The 15,797-nt window shown below is 41.0% G+C and overlaps 1 protein-coding gene across 1 annotated transcript in view; it reads right to left on the reverse strand.

The window, feature by feature from the left end:
* Positions 1–1,362: 1,362 nt before the first annotated feature.
* The window catches only part of NCKAP5 (NCK-associated protein 5), a 191,655-nt gene continuing 177,220 nt past the window's right edge, over positions 1,363–15,797 (reverse strand). Inside the window, exon 18 of the mRNA XM_010143987.1 lies at positions 1,363–1,644. Coding sequence (XP_010142289.1) covers positions 1,363–1,644 — 282 coding nt within the window. The remainder of the gene's footprint in view (positions 1,645–15,797) is intronic.

Here is a 15,797-nt window from a genome sequence, read left to right on the forward strand (position 1 = left end):
CGCTCACCGCCCGCTCAGGGTGTCACACCGGCCCCTCCAAGAACCCCTCTCCAGCCACGCGTATGCAAGAGAAGTTTTATTTACGAAGATGTTTCGATGAAAATTTCTTACAAGTTGAAAAAACGATGCAAGTTTATGGCGGAACTGACTTAAAATGTAACAAATTGCACAAAATATTAACACTGATCAAAGATTAACAGGCATGTGCTAAAGAAACTGTAGAGTCTAGAAATATCCCAAATATATCTAGTTTACAGATTGCTGTACAAAAAGCAGTTATAAATACTTCACATCTAGAAAAAATACACAGAACCTTTGAAATAGACTTTCCCTTACATATAAACAACCTTTGTAGAAAAAACAAACACACCCAACAGACGCCGATCCCCCTACTCCTAGATATGTTTCAACTAGTACTGGGTAGCACCAACATCTTTAAGAGTATCACAGACAGGAGCTGAGTCTCGGTTTTTAAAAATAATTTTAGCGTTTACAATTTAATTAAGACCAAAGGGGGACTACAGAAGATATCACAGCATGGTACATTCGTAATTTGCTGGGAAATGACTACACAGGAGGTGGAATGAGAGAAACGACGTTGCGGTCAGAAGTAGAGGGCAGTTTGCGTGGGTCTCGTACGTACAGGACTCCCGTTTGGGTCGGCAGTGAATTCCTTTGACGCTGATCTTTCCAACAGTCCGGCGCAGGACTGATGAAATCGGTGCCAGCAGTATCGGCCCTTTTAATCTATTCATTTTCTTGCCATGTCAAAAGTCAAACCCCTTTTGAAATAAGACTGCTGTTGTGAGGTTGTAATACCCGAAATGCTCATTTCCCTAGAACACCTGCATGGAATTGCACTAAAAATAAAAAATACATGTGTAAAAGGGAGTCCAAGAAAGTTTATTACAGACAATTTGGCAGGCTCAGGTTTAGGTAACGCAGTGTTTCTACAAACAGTTTTAAGACTAGAACAAGTATAAATCTTTAAAAAAATCTACTAACTTTTCTTGTTAATATTATCATCAATGTCTTTAAGTTAGTAATTGCCATTACAGGAGCATAGCACCAATTTAATATTTATTGCTGTCATTTATCCCTACAAATATATTTCCCCAAGTTATTTACAACTGTACAAATATTCACAAAAGTGCAAAATTAAGACTTTATTGTGTGTAACCGTTCGCTGTGTTCGTTGATGAGTCTCGCGCTGGCGGACATCCTGCCCCCCTTATTGCTGTGTGGTGAAAAGCAGACAGACCCTGCTGCGCGACAGCGGTTTGGAGTGGGAATCTTCAACAACCGCCTCCCCTGTCCCCTCGCCCCCCACTCGCCTTCAGCCCCGTTACGTGCACAGCGTCTCTATCCGTCGTTGGAGCCTTGGCTGGCGCAAGAGGAGAAGCTGTCGTACAGAGAATCGCTCAGGGATTCTAAATTGTCCGCGTTGTGCCGACCCGAGCTATTTAAGGAAGCTGCTTCCTTCTGTCCATTTTCTTCCTTTTGTCCTTCAGCCTTGTTCAGACAGTTCTTCTCTTTTTCTAACAAAAGGACATTATTGCTGTTAAAGTTATTGAGAGACTCCAGGGAAATTTTAGATAATCTATTCTGGGAGTCGTCTTCTGTTTCTTCAGTTTGCTTCAATTTCTGTAATAAGTAAGGGAAGTATTAGAAACATATTTCTTTTAAAAATAAAGTTCTCCTGCTGCACACCATTAATTACCATCTCTCCAAAGTTCACAGGGTTAAAGGAAATAAGGTTGTTAGAGCCTTAGAAGTCTGTTATAATTAAGCAGAACATTAACGTCCATTTTAGGAGAAATCACAGCTTCAATGATTCTGCTGAGAGGAGTGGGGCTCCATTTACAAAACAGTGAAGTGCTGTTAACGCCTGAAGTGGCGGATCCGGCTATGCACGTGTTAAGCAGCTCCACTGTAATTTCCAGCTGCTCCTTTACCAATACTTTGGGGGGTACGTTTAAATGGGTATTTAAGGAGAATTTTGAGTCTGCTAGAAAAAAAGGTGCTCAGACACACTGAGAGGAGAAAATAGCATTTTCCATAAATTACAGATGCAAATGAAACTTGCTGGAGGATAACCTCACCTTTTTCACGTGTAAGCTTATTGATTTCCACGGACACAAACCCTCTCTGACAGACATGAAAGCAGCAAGACAGGAAATTATACTGAACTGGGCCAATCCCCACAGACCAGAATCAATCAGATACTGGCCAGCTCTACTCGGAGCAGTGTTGTAATTCTGCGAGAACACCGGGCGATGTATTAGCACATTATATTAAAAACGCACGGTCGGATTATACGCCAGTAATTTTATCCCTTTGTTAGCTCCTGGTATCTTCAATCAAAGATCTGACCAAGGAGTAGTTAGGGAACTGCGTAGGGCGCACTTCAATAAAAACAACCTGCCGTTCTTGCACGGGGTGTTTCAAAATCCGTTCAACTCACTCCTCTTACAGATAATGTTATCACAGAAATATGAGATAACGTTCAACACTTTACATTCACCATCCAGCAGCCTCCTGGAGAGGTACGGTGCAAGAATTCTGAGAGGCGCTGTCAGAATGCAGCTGTTCCTCATTTCGGGTATTACCACCCAACAGTGAAGACTGATTTGGTAAATGACTGTCAGTCCAAGCCACGAATACTGTGTTTGGGTGAGAACATGAAACTGTATTTTAAGCACGCTGAAAATGTAGCATGGCCAGATGCATGGATGGTGTGGGCCATTACACACGCAGTTGTAAAGGGTCATTAGAACTTTCTGAAGAATTCAGGTCAGCCCAATGTTGTGTATGCTGTGCTGCTTCTCCTTGGAATCCTTGGGCAAGAGGAAGACAAATCGTTACGTAGTTTGATTGCCTGTTTTTATGGCTAGTTAGATAGAAATCGAAATGCCAGCCCAATGACTGCAATCTTGTCATACTTCATGAGCTGACAGTGCCTGGAGTAGGGTCGTATTTTTATCAAATGTTTCTTAAGCAAAGCAACAGGAGATGCTGAAGTCTTAGTAAATGAAAATTTTCTGTTTGGTTCATTAATTAATCTTCAGTATAAAAGGTTTTAGGGGATGTTATGTTAGATTCTGATTTTAGATGACAGTTAGAACTAGAGACTTCAATATCTGCAATCTCAATGTTTTCTGAAATAGAGGAACATAACCCTTGGTAATGGGAACAAACACAAATTTAGGACCCTTCAAGTTTCAGCTTAAAATGTTCTTCCCTTTGCCCTCATTTAAAATACTCTGCACTGTTACTGGAAGTGTTGTTTCCCTTCTCAGTGGGCCAGACAAGAAAATTCTCAGACATGGCATCAGTAACACACGTATTAGCACTTTTTGCTCTCCCGAGTACTAAACCTGAAATACTTTGTTATATGACAGACTAAATGATTTTTCTTGGTGTTTATTTTTCCCACTTCACAGCTGTTCTTTATATAAATTGAATGTTGCTACTTAGCAAAGACTTGGGTCTGCAAGAAGTCAATACTGGTGTTAGTAAGGTCTGTGATAAAACTTTGATTGATTCAAATGGAGCCAATTTCGATGCCTGGGAAGGAGGAGCAGAGACACCTGGAGCATCTGCTGCATGGGGCGGTTCAGATGAAATATCAAAATAAGAGCAGGATCTTTGGCTGGCTAAAGGATAGATTGAAACCACAGCACAGACCGGAGTGAGATCAGTGCTATATTCTGCATATTTGCAGTATCTATAATTTATTGTACCCTACAAGCAATAGACTACAATCCTACTTTAATCACACCCTAGTTTCTCATTTCATATAAGGATAACAGTTTATGAACTATAGAAGAGAAACTGCAGGGGACAAAAGTATTCTTTACAAATGTTAAGCAAGATCATGGAATCAAATGAAATTGAAGTGAACTCAAGTGAAGCCCGTCAGTGAAACCCACTGACAAAAGATACACAGAGTAGTGAACAGTGCATCTACGATACATCAGGAATTAAAGGAAAAACTAATTCTAAAAGATGCTGCAGTGAAATTTATTACTAAAAAAGAGACAGAATTCAGAAATAAGTTATGGGTATTTTTTGGACATACACTTGTCCTTTTTAGATGTCTTAACGGCCAGTTACAACCTTATGTAAAAAAAAAAAAGGCATCTTTTCCTTTCTTTAACACATTGCTACAATAGCATGTGAGTATGCAAACATGATGCTTATGGCATGTGAAAAATATATTTGTAGTTAGAAAGTTAAAATATGATGGTCTAGTCCTTGACATGTAGAAGAAAACTCATTCACAGCCTGAGCTCCAGGAGCAAAAATAAAGGAAGCTTTAAGCAGAGCTATTAATGTAAGAATCTGCCTAATCAACAAACCACAGTAATAACATTATGTACGTTCCTAGAATTGAGAAGTCACTGATAATTTTCCTAAACTTTGCGTGTCAGAACAAATGTTACCCCATGTTCTTTATGAATTTTGTCTCCAGTTACTATAGATACAATTTGTAAACAATTGCAAAAGAGTGTTTATCCAGTTTCATCCTTAATTAAGTTTCTTATTTTTCAAGGCAGTCACAACAGCTGCTGGGTGAATCAAAAGGCAAAGCCAAAGCAACTACTATTAGCATTTGTTTGATAAATTGTGTATGTATGTGGTTAAGGAGCGTCTTTAGTTGTGGTCACGTCGATTTGTTACTCACTGCAGCAGTCACAGATACAACAAAGCACAAGGGTTAGCCCAATGCGTTTAAAAGTAATTAGTTCACTAACGCACTGGAGAGTCACATTAAGGTGCATCAGTAGCTTTTCCCGCAGGCAGGAACATTGGGCAGCAGATCAGATGTGTTTTGTTTCCACCAGAATGGGTGAGATTTGGTACCAGTGTAGAGAGCACCTGCTCTCTAAGCCATGGCTTCCAGTTAAATCTTCCCTGTGTTAGTAGTGACCTTCTGCACCATGAACAGGTGATTTTATCACCACTGGGGAAAAAAAGGGTCTTGGTGGTTATGTTCAGTGTTGCTAGAAGAGTTTAGGTAGGACCCACAGGACGTGCTTGCTCTCAGACAGGGTCCTTTGCAGAAGTGACACTTAAAGCCGTCTCAGCCTGAAGGTGTTGACTTTGCTGCTGACTATTCTGCATCGGTTCCATGAATAAATATGGTGTCTGCTGCATTCGGTGTGGTCACTACACGTTTTCCTAAGTATTAATTCAAGGGAAAAGATAAAACCATCTAGTCTCAGGTTTTGGACCAAGCAAAAAAAAAAAAAAAAAACAAAAACCAGGACTGTGAATGTCCCAGTGGCTCTGTAAAAGCATTGGCCATCATCCTAAGGCAGCTCAATGGATAGCTTGTTTTACTTACACTAACTCCATTTTTACACGGAAACCCCACACCACTACAGCCTCAGGGTATGGGGAGCATTTGTCATTCTGCTCTGGGTAAGCGAGAGCTTCCCACCACTGGGAAGCTTCCCACCACAGCGAGTCAGGATGGGATGGTTTAGGAGAAACTATCTGACACAATACGGACATACATCACAAGTCACATCACTTTGAAATAAACTCATGAGTCATGAATCAGAATAATGTTTCCTTGTTGCCAACATCCTAAAGGGAATAACTAAAACCCATTAGTGATATAATAAAAGCTGGCACATCACTGCAAGCACAGCAAATTAGGAAAACAAAACTAGCCTGCAGTTACACTGATACATTATGAATAGGTGTTTTTTCTACATTGACACATCAAATTAGATTTTTTTTAAAGCTTCCAAAATGAGAGGTTACACGTGGGTAGAACGCATTTTCAGTGCTGCGCGACCAAGGACCTGTCACAACTGCAGCTTTTCTGAATGGCCCAAAGACTCTGCAGGTCTGGGAGGAAGGAGTGGGGAGGATGGGCTGGTTCATAGCTACAAAGGACCCCACAGCTGGCCAGCAGAAAGGAATGCCACAGTGAGTCCCTTCCTTCTGTACCGCAACGTGCAGGAGCTCCGGCTGCCTGGAGGTCAGGCTGTGTTAGTAAGACATGGCAGAGCCTGGAATGAGCAATGAACCTCTCTGTAGGATAAATGTATTTTCCAGCTGTCTAAGTTTAGTTAACCAGCACTTTAAAGGGTTCAGAATCAGTTACACATAAGAATAAAACGAACTTTATTTATGTCTCTCATGCACTGGACAATTTAGTTTCTAGATTAACACAGAAGCGAGAAGGGCATTGCTTCAAGTGAAGTATAACTGCAAAACACTATTGGGTAAAAACAACTAAATTGCTATGAGAATTAAATATAGATCAACAAAATCAATACTCAATTGTGTAAGTCAGTCTTTCATTTCAGATCTGATCTCTAATAGGAGATACAAAGTGTGTTCACTTTCACATTTTTTACTTATTATTTAAAATTTTATTGCGAAGGAAAACGGTTTACTAGATTTTTACATTTAAAAAAAATATTTACTTTGCCTACGTCCAAGGTAAACTTGATCCCACCGTGCCACTGTTTCCAATTTTAAATTCAGAGTTTTACCTGTTCAGATACCCTCTAGTCCTGTAATTGCTTTGCATGTGTGACACAGCGGGTCTAAGCGGGACATGCGGTTGCAGCATTACATAGGTTGCACGTATATAACCTGTTTACTGGGACATTTTGATATGTTCACAGCTTCTTGTAAAACAGGTGTAGTGAGATACAGAGCAGCGTTCTGATCCGAGATACGCTGGTGTAATCAGAAGTAACTTCTCAGTGAGTTCAGTGGCATTACACCTCCAGTTTGCAGCGAAAAGGGCTGGTTTTGAGCTACTGGGTAGCAGCTTTCTAGCAGCCAGCCAGGACAGAACGGAACGGTAAACCCTCTGTGGAAAGCGAACAATCTCCAGATCTCATTTAACATCAGCTGGACAGGCAACACTCTGCAGTGAAAACAGTCGTACAGTCACATCCAGGAAACTACAAAGGTGAAAGCTGTAACTGCATGACCTCTGCTGTACTACAGCTGAGCTAAAAATGGGGTGTTTGAACTTCTTTCTCTTCAAAGCATAACCTTAAATAATAAGCTAAGCCTTGCTCTCCATTGTATATTGTCAGAAGCTTTCATCTATTTTCTGGACTGACAGTAAAATAATTTTTGAAATAATGAATTACTTTTCCTTTTTCTACTTGAGCAGAAATCCCACGATTATTTTGCTGTAGCAGACAATGACATTCTTAAAGACATATCCTCAGATTTTCAAGATAAACAGTAAGTGCCAGTTTGTTTTCTTGGGAAAAAATGCATTGATCTGAAGTATGTTTAAGTTCATTAGTCTGCCCGCAGTTTACAGGAAAGCCATATATACATAGGTACGTATCATCCGCTTCTGGCACTGTGGGCAATGTAACAACGGCAAGAGAACCAAAGCTTGCCTGCTCTACTGAAGAGTCGAACAACTTACAAACACATTTTAGTAGCACAAGGACAGCATTTCTGATGATCCTGAATTGTAAATAAATTACCTTAGAGGAAATAAAGCTGATTAGCATGAACTGTGTATGACTCATAACTGCAGATTGGGACAGAACAGTTATCGCTTAATGCATGGGTGACGGAGGAGTTGAGACTTCGGTTGTCCACAGCTTGAGTTCTTGCGTGATTTAGGGGATGAAAGATAGTTGAGTGAATTGAGCCTTATGCTTTCAAAAGCATAACTTTAATTAAATGAGGAGATGACTAGGAACATTCAGCATTCTAACGTCAGGAATATAATCCTCATCATTTACACAGGATATGATTATTTTATCAATAGGACAAGACTTTGACTTGACTAGGTGTATACCAACCCTCTTTCAACTTTTTGCGTGATTTAATAAACCAATTTCTGGGTCAGGTAAATCTAGATTTTATCTTCTGCTCAGTTATGAACTGAATGTGGTTGTTTTCTCATAGCGCCTCAGAACAGCCACTGGCTGCATCAGCTGTGCGTGGACAAAGGTTATTTAAAATGGAACGGGAAAATATAATTATAGGTGGCAATACCTTGGAAAATGATCACAATGCAGGTGCCCAGTCAAGTGTGCTGAGGGGATTTATTAAAAAAAAAAGCAATTAAACACCAGTACTTCCTCCAGAAGGTAAAGCAAGGCCTCACTCTGTTCCCATTTGCAGAATCACCAATTTTGAGTCTCACAGAGGGAATCTACCACTAAAAGCGATGCTTACTGCAATCAGAGGCTCATCACGAGGCATTAAGGGAGAAATATCCATGGTGAGAAAGGAAGCTGATACTCAGTTTTTAGAACCTGATAGACTGAAAACGAACAAGACACGCATAAGATACACTTCACTTTTCAGAGCTCCTTTTAGCTTTACTTCTAGAGGGAGAAATAACAAAATCGTTCTGATTTTCCCGTGATGGGAAAAAAACCCACAGTGAAAAAAACTGTATACTGAAAGGTAAGATTGCTGACAAAGTTATTGAACTCGACTTAGCCATTTGAAGTTCAATACTATTCCTTGACAGAATTATGCCGAGGGTGATGTTGCCAGCGATTCCAAAGGTACTGGAACTATGCAGTCCTAAATAACTTCACCCTTTCAGTCTTCATTGGACTGTACTTCACCACAGGGCATTAAAGTATACAGAGGTTTGTCCCACTGAATGGAAGTTGTGGTCCTTACCTTGATGGAAGTATGGCTGATTGCTTCAATAAAGAAGGGGCTTTATAAAAAGGGACTACAATTTTATCCTGGGTTAGAGGCTTGGAGGATTTTAATTTTTTTTTTTTTAAACTGGGATATTTACTCAGAACTATATCAAGAAGGGGAATAAAATTATAGTTCAAGAAAGATTTTTTAAATCTGATACAAAATGCGGTTTTTAAAACAACAGATTCTATCCCACATTTGACCGCAGCAAAAAACCGTCCTCAAACTCAATAAATGCAGGATTGTACTCATACAACATATAATCTCCTGGACATTTTCAGTAATCAGGGTCATTTTTCTGTATGGCTGAACTATTCTCAGACTACTGTTCTTACCTGTCTACATCTTCCACTTTTGGCTTTTTTGAACGAGACTATTTATTTTGGTAATTACAAAGACACTTATCCTCTCACTCTCGTGCTGTCTGAGTTCCTGGCCTGTAACGGCTGTATGTCAGTCACCCAGCATACTGATGGAAAACGGAATTGCACTTCAAGACTGTACGGCAAACGGTAATTGGTAGTGGGTATCGTTTTCCACACTAGTAATCCTCTCGCTGGAGTACTGGACTAGATTCACTGCAGGTTAGCCTGTGGCTATCCAGGGTACGTTTTCTCTTCTGCTCCAGATTTTAATCTACTCTCTACATGAGTTTTTTTTTACCTCCAATGAATTTAACCAAAAGCCATTGCCCCGTAGGTGTGCCCTCCTGTGTGAGGATGTGCATGCTGCCTTCCCCAGGTGAGGTCGGGGGTGCGGCTGGGCAATCATGCCACGAGTTGCACTGTCAGTGCTCCTGGAGGCAGCAGAGGAAGAGGCTGTCGCCCAGGCTGCCTTCTAGTCCATGTGCTGCAGCCTGAGCGATGTGCATACTGTTCCCTGACCCTGTGCAATGAGACGACAAAAGTTCCTCTGTAATCAGAGAAAAGCGGGACAGGATAGATGCAAATAATGACGATGCTGGCTACATGGCTGCACTTGCCACCTCTTCAGCTGACATGATCTGCACAATTTTTGGTACTGACTCAAGCAAAGCATGAACTGCAAAATGGAAACCTATGTTTAAGTTCATCTGCCATCAAATCCTCTGTAACAGTACAGTTATTTACATGTATTTTCTAAATTTATGCAAACAATTTGTTTTTGCCGTAGGGCAGAATATTTTGAGAGACAGAGGCACAACATGCTCAAAATTCTGAGCAAGAGTCTCAGATACAGGCTGCAGAACTGAATTAAAGTAGAAGGATAAATCCTCTTGCAATTTTTATTTCATTTCAGTACACCAAGTTGTATCAATAAAGATCCCATTGTATAAGTCAGCTAGAAAATAAATGCTATGAAGGATGTTCCATTTTATGTCGTTTGAATTTGATTAGTGATTAGTCTTGGTGGTTAAACCACATGGGAACAGTAATCAAGGTTTCTGTACTGCGGTTCTGTAACAACTGGAAAACACTGCTGGCTCATGTCCTATACCATGATGGAATATTAACCTAAAATCTAATTAATCTGTGAATGAATTACGGTTCTAGAAACATACTATATTATAATCAATTTTGAGTGAGTTCCTAACAGAAGATAAGATGAAGAAAAAGCTGTAAAATTACCAGAGGTTGATAAATTCTGTTTACTATGACTGATGATTTTTATGGAGGATAATTTTACAATCCATCAAACTTTTGTCAGTTCAAGAATCACACTGCCAAACGTATGCAGTAAATTAATTTTTAAATTTACATATTTATTAAAAATCTTATTGAAAACAGCAGGAAGTAAGCCTTGTTTGAATAATAAAATAACTTGTTATTCTACTGGAAAGAGAACAAAAAAACCCCCCATCCAACCTTCTATTAAGATGATTTTAGAGTATGGCAATAATTATAAATAGCTACATGAATTAGTTAGCCAAACAATGTATTAAATAGCCAACTCCAAATTAATCAAGAATTTAAAAAACTGTGGGAAGATCATCAAGTAAAATTGTAATTTAAAAGCTGAGAAATTCATGGCTGAGTTTCGGGCGTGCTTGAGGACATGTTTGTTACCTCAGGCGCGTTGGCAGGATTCCCTGAGAACATGGGGAGCTGCAGGTGTCTGCCTGCGCAGCTTCCCCGCTCAAGAGGAGTGCTGGAGAGGAGAGCAGTGTCAGCGGGCTCCTCGTGCACGTGGTCCCAGGAATGTGCCTGGTGCGATGCGCTGCTGGCTCAGGAAATCAGTCTGTGGCTGAAGCCTGTGCTGATTCTCACGGAACAGAAGTCATTAGAACACAAGGCTTTACAGCTGCACCCTGGGCACCTCCCACGAAAAGCTCAACAAGAACCATAGAAACATCTGCTGAACAAGGGAATAAACAGAGACAACAAAGGAGCAAAGACTACAGCGTGTGGGAGGATATGGCATAACCCACGGGGAGAGCAAGAACTCCTTCCCCACCGTTTATACAAGGCAGGACGAAGAAGTGTGCCAAAATGGTGGAAGCAGTGATATGGTCTGGACCAAGCAAAGCACCTCAGAGACCAGCTGAGCAGAGTTCTTGGCTGTGTCTACTTGCAAGGCCTCATTTCAGTGCTACCCATCAGCTATGCTGCAAAGATTTTCTGCCTCACCTTTGATGTATTGCTTTGATGTGACTCCTGTGCTGCCCGTATCCCACAAACGCGCTCCTTGTACCAAAAGAGCACCAGAGCCAGGTCTCATGTGCTCTTTGTTCCCTTCCCTGGTTTCACCTCCACAATTGCTGCAGTTTTCTTTGACCACTACCACCACTGGGCCAGCCATTCACACTCTTAAAATACCTACTTTGTGCACACAAAACACAAAAGCCACCCTGCCTGCGTCCATCGGAAACAAGCCTTGCGTTAACGGTAACAACCGTGCTTTCTCACTTGTCTCATGAGAGACCAGGGAAAAGGAACAAGCCTTCTCATACGATTTATGGATGATGGAGTACACGGCGTATGCTCAAATACTGTAGCATGTCTGGTACCTGAGAGAATCCGTGTCGCTTGGGGTGTCTGCCACGGTTACCTGGAGGAAGCGCTACCGCTGTGCTTGTGGTGGCAACACCGAGAACGGAAATAGGTTAGGATGAGATTGAATAATTTAGTCCATGGACTAAAACATATCTTGATAGAAAAAAATACAGATTGCAGCTAAGCTCATGTTTACCAGGCAACTCAAGGATACAGTCCTAGGCTGTGACTCAGTAACCACCACGTCGACTAACGCAAAAGGAAAAGAGAGAGACAGGGCTGCATGCAGGGAATGGGCAATTCATGTCGTAAATGCAGATTGTAGATCTGCATCCTTTGCCTGGCTCTAAAGGATGATCAAAAAGAAACGTTGTGAATTAAGCAGAGTAATGCTGGGCACCAAGATGACCACTGCTGCAAATGCAGGTGGAAGCTCCTACAGCCAGAAGATTTATGAAGTTTATTCCACTTGCCTCCTCACAAAATTGAAAGAGTGATACACATTTTGATTAACACGCAGATCATTGGCTGTGATCTGAGGGGAATTTTAGTTAATTTATGGGTTTAGATTTGTCTGCTTCATCTTTCAGACACAAGTACATCTGTTTCTGGTCATGAGAGCCTCTATCCTACTTTGTGGTTCAGCCAGGCATACAAAATGTCTCTCACTTGGAGCTGGTAGGAGCCATTAGCGGTTGCAAACTCTGTGAGGGGCACAGCCAGGAACAGAAAGGAGTCAAGGGCAAGCGCTGGTCAGACCTTTGCCTTTGCACCTTCGTCTTCCCTGGATACAGCAAGGTTCAGGTTTAGCAGCTAATAGGATCTAAAAGGCTGGTAAACATTTCTGCTCAGTCCACCTGGGCTGTGAAGTCCCCTCTTAGAATGTGAAGTGTTATTTTGACAAGGCTTTGGAGGCTTTTTCAGAAAGGAAGCATAGGGAAAATATATATTGGGAACCCCGGTTCTGTGGGGTCTAATCCCCCTCATCTGGCTGTGAGAAAACCTTTGTTGGGAATGATCAAAGAAGGGGTTTGGTGGGAGAAGCCAGGACAGGCGACTGTTCCCACAGCAGGCTTCCTGCAGTGACAGAATAATGTACTATTTTTTTTTTAATATTGATTTTTCTACCATTTGTGTATAAATAAAGAAATGCATACAGGCACACGAATGGATTTGCTGGACAAATGCTTTAGGAGATTTTTGCCCTTAGCAATACAGAAGTGCTACCGCAGTATTGACATGGCAAACTGTTGTGAGATACTTGCAATATAGAACACAGTTCTATGGCTAAAACACAGATTATAATATTGTTAATATAATAGGCCACTAGGAGGACTAGAATACAACTGGAATTCACGCAGACATACTGTAGAGCTCATACCCACTCATGTTTTGAATGACCAAAGATGATACAAACAGGATATTTGGGTAAAGAACCAGACTAAAGCAGTTCCCAGGCCCTACCAGTGAACGAGTAATTGGAAAGGTATTGCTGAAAATGAATGGGCATTTAAGATTTATTGGAATAATTATAATCATAAAAAAAATCTTTAAAGTGTTGGTTTCTTTGGTATTTTATATAGCTCAGGATTCAAATACTCGTACGAATGGAGTAAAAATTTCCCCCGTGCAGAGACATTGTTAGGAGCCCTGTATGGAGAGCAGGACTGCTGAAGGCAGTGTACGTGTGAAGTTCTGCTCACACAAAATTCTCTGCAGGATCAGGGCGTGAATTTGCTTCCAACATTCTGAGAATTCCTCAGCAGAGGGGCGATGTGTTTGTGGTTAGCCCTTGTAATGCGAGATCCCATCTCCAGGAAGAATGCTTGATGAGAATATTAAGTGATAATGATTATTTGCCTAGTACTGCTATGGGGCCTTCCAAGCCCTCAAAGCAGTCTGCTAACAGTACTGGATTAAATTCCAAATGCAGCTGGAAGGTATTATTTATATTCTTTATTTAAAAATGGGGAATTTAATAGCAAGAGGGGTTTAGCAGTTTGGACAGTCAGCCAGAACATCACCCTGATCTTCACAGTCCTGCATGCTTAACTGCTAAGCTTTCTGTCACTATTTGAGTATTTATTTTTCTCTTTGCAGGCAAGAAATTCTCCGTGGAAAGACATAGGCCTGTATCGTTCTCACTAGAGAGCATCTGAAATTCTCTTCAACATACAGGACCTGGCATTTTATCCAGTGTATGTGGTAGTTAATCAAATGTTTTGCACTGACTTCAGTAGACTTTGGATCAGACTCTTGATGCATTAGAGAGATAAATTATTTAACTTACTGAGATCTCCTAGAAACAAAATATTGAGCTGCAAACAAAGCTAACAAACACCAAATGGGATACCATCTGCTGCAACGAACAGAACATGACCAGTTTCCCCCATGCTTGAGATTCTTCCAAAATACTATCTGAAATAGGTTTGTTAAACTCCCAACTGTCTCACAAAATTGGCTTAGCACAGGTTAGCAAATGCTAATGCCACCAGCAACAAGGCAGACTCTGACACATCAGTTGGAGTTGTCTATGATTTTATTTCTATTGGACTGCCTTGTGTAAAAGCTCAGGGTTTTTCTGCCGTCCAGAGGCTATGGAGCCTACGGAGATGTTGCTGCTCGTGCCCTGTGTCCCAGGGCCTATGGACACTGCCTAGTTTCTTCACCTGAGTGAATATGAATGGTAATTATTTCTATAATGATGCTTTCATAAATCTGGGTTCTTCTCTCCTTTAGCATCCAGACTCCATGCCTTGCAACCTTCTAGAAAAACAGGATATGGAGGCAAAAGAAGCTCTGTCTCCCAGAGGAACAGCAGGAGATACCTGAAATCCCAAGTCCAGGGCATTCCACGCTTGGTATCAAAGTTTTTGACTGTATTGGAGAACATGTGGGTTCCCAAAGACTTTCACAGGGACAGAAGGACACTGCTGAGCTAAATGCAGTCTGTGTGACACCAGCGGGTGCCACCAACTTTAGTCCCCTTTCCACTTAGAAAACATAGTAATTGAGCAAACAAATAGTTTTTATGTAACGTCAGGAAAAACCCCAACAGTATTTGTCCTGTAGAACAAGAAGATAAATGCCTTCAAATCTACATTTCCTGCATAGCCTGACACTTCACCTTCCAGTATCACCACTACAAGGGATGAAACTACCACAGCAGTAGGAGGTTCTGAGCAAACAGAACCTCCAAAGGCTAGTCAAGTCTTTAGCAGCTGACCAGAAAGCCAACAGCTCTCCACATCATGCACCTCTTTTAGACGGTGACTGCTGTTCTTTGGTTTGCTCTGCTGCCTCTGTTTTATCACTGTGCTACTAATGATGTCATTACAGAGATTCCAGGTTTTACAACGGTTTTTATTTATAGAAATGCTGTATTATAACTGTTGAACTTGCTGCCACCCTGGCTTGTCATAGTAGTTCTCAGAAACATGAAAGGAAAGGATGATGTTCTAATAGTAGTAAGAGTAAAAATATCCTGTAAAATGATACAAGTTTTAGCATTTTCCAGTTGTTCATACACTAATGTTATGGAAGACGGAATAAAGAAATGGATTTAAAAATATGAAGAGTTTCATTTTGATATGATCTTAACATTGTAGGACCAGATGAAAAAATAAAGATTATTCGGCCTTTCTTTTAACTCAGGGGAAAATGTCTGCTGATGTTCCCTGACACTGCTCACAGAGCCAGTGTACAGCAGTAGGAAGCTACAGATAAAAATTCTGCCAGAGAGAGGGAGAATATCTAAATCAATTTTCGGCACCTTTATAAACACCATCATTTTCACAGGATCCAAATATGTGAATCTGTCAGAGACATCAGCAAAAGCTGCAGATTTCTAGCACCTTTGAAAACTGGGCAGCTGAAGTGTCTAAACATGAATTTAGGCACAACCATTAGGAAATGAAGCATGAAGAAAATGGCCTGTATTTCCACTGATTAGAGGCCACAAACAAGACTCTCCAGTTAGGCTACGCAGGGCAAAGCAATTCCCGCAGCAGCAATCAGGAGGTGTGAGCTGGCTGCTTAGTTACTTCTACTCCTCAGTTCCAGGCATTGTCTGAAAAGCTCTCTTCAAATCTGCTTTGCTTCTTGGTACACGTGTTACCAACCAGTTTCCCAATCTGGTAACTTTTCTACGGATAC

Source organism: Buceros rhinoceros, unplaced genomic scaffold, assembly GCF_000710305.1.
Source record: "Buceros rhinoceros silvestris isolate BGI_N320 unplaced genomic scaffold, ASM71030v1 scaffold389, whole genome shotgun sequence".
In the NCBI taxonomy this organism is placed as follows: Eukaryota; Metazoa; Chordata; class Aves; order Bucerotiformes; family Bucerotidae; genus Buceros; species Buceros rhinoceros.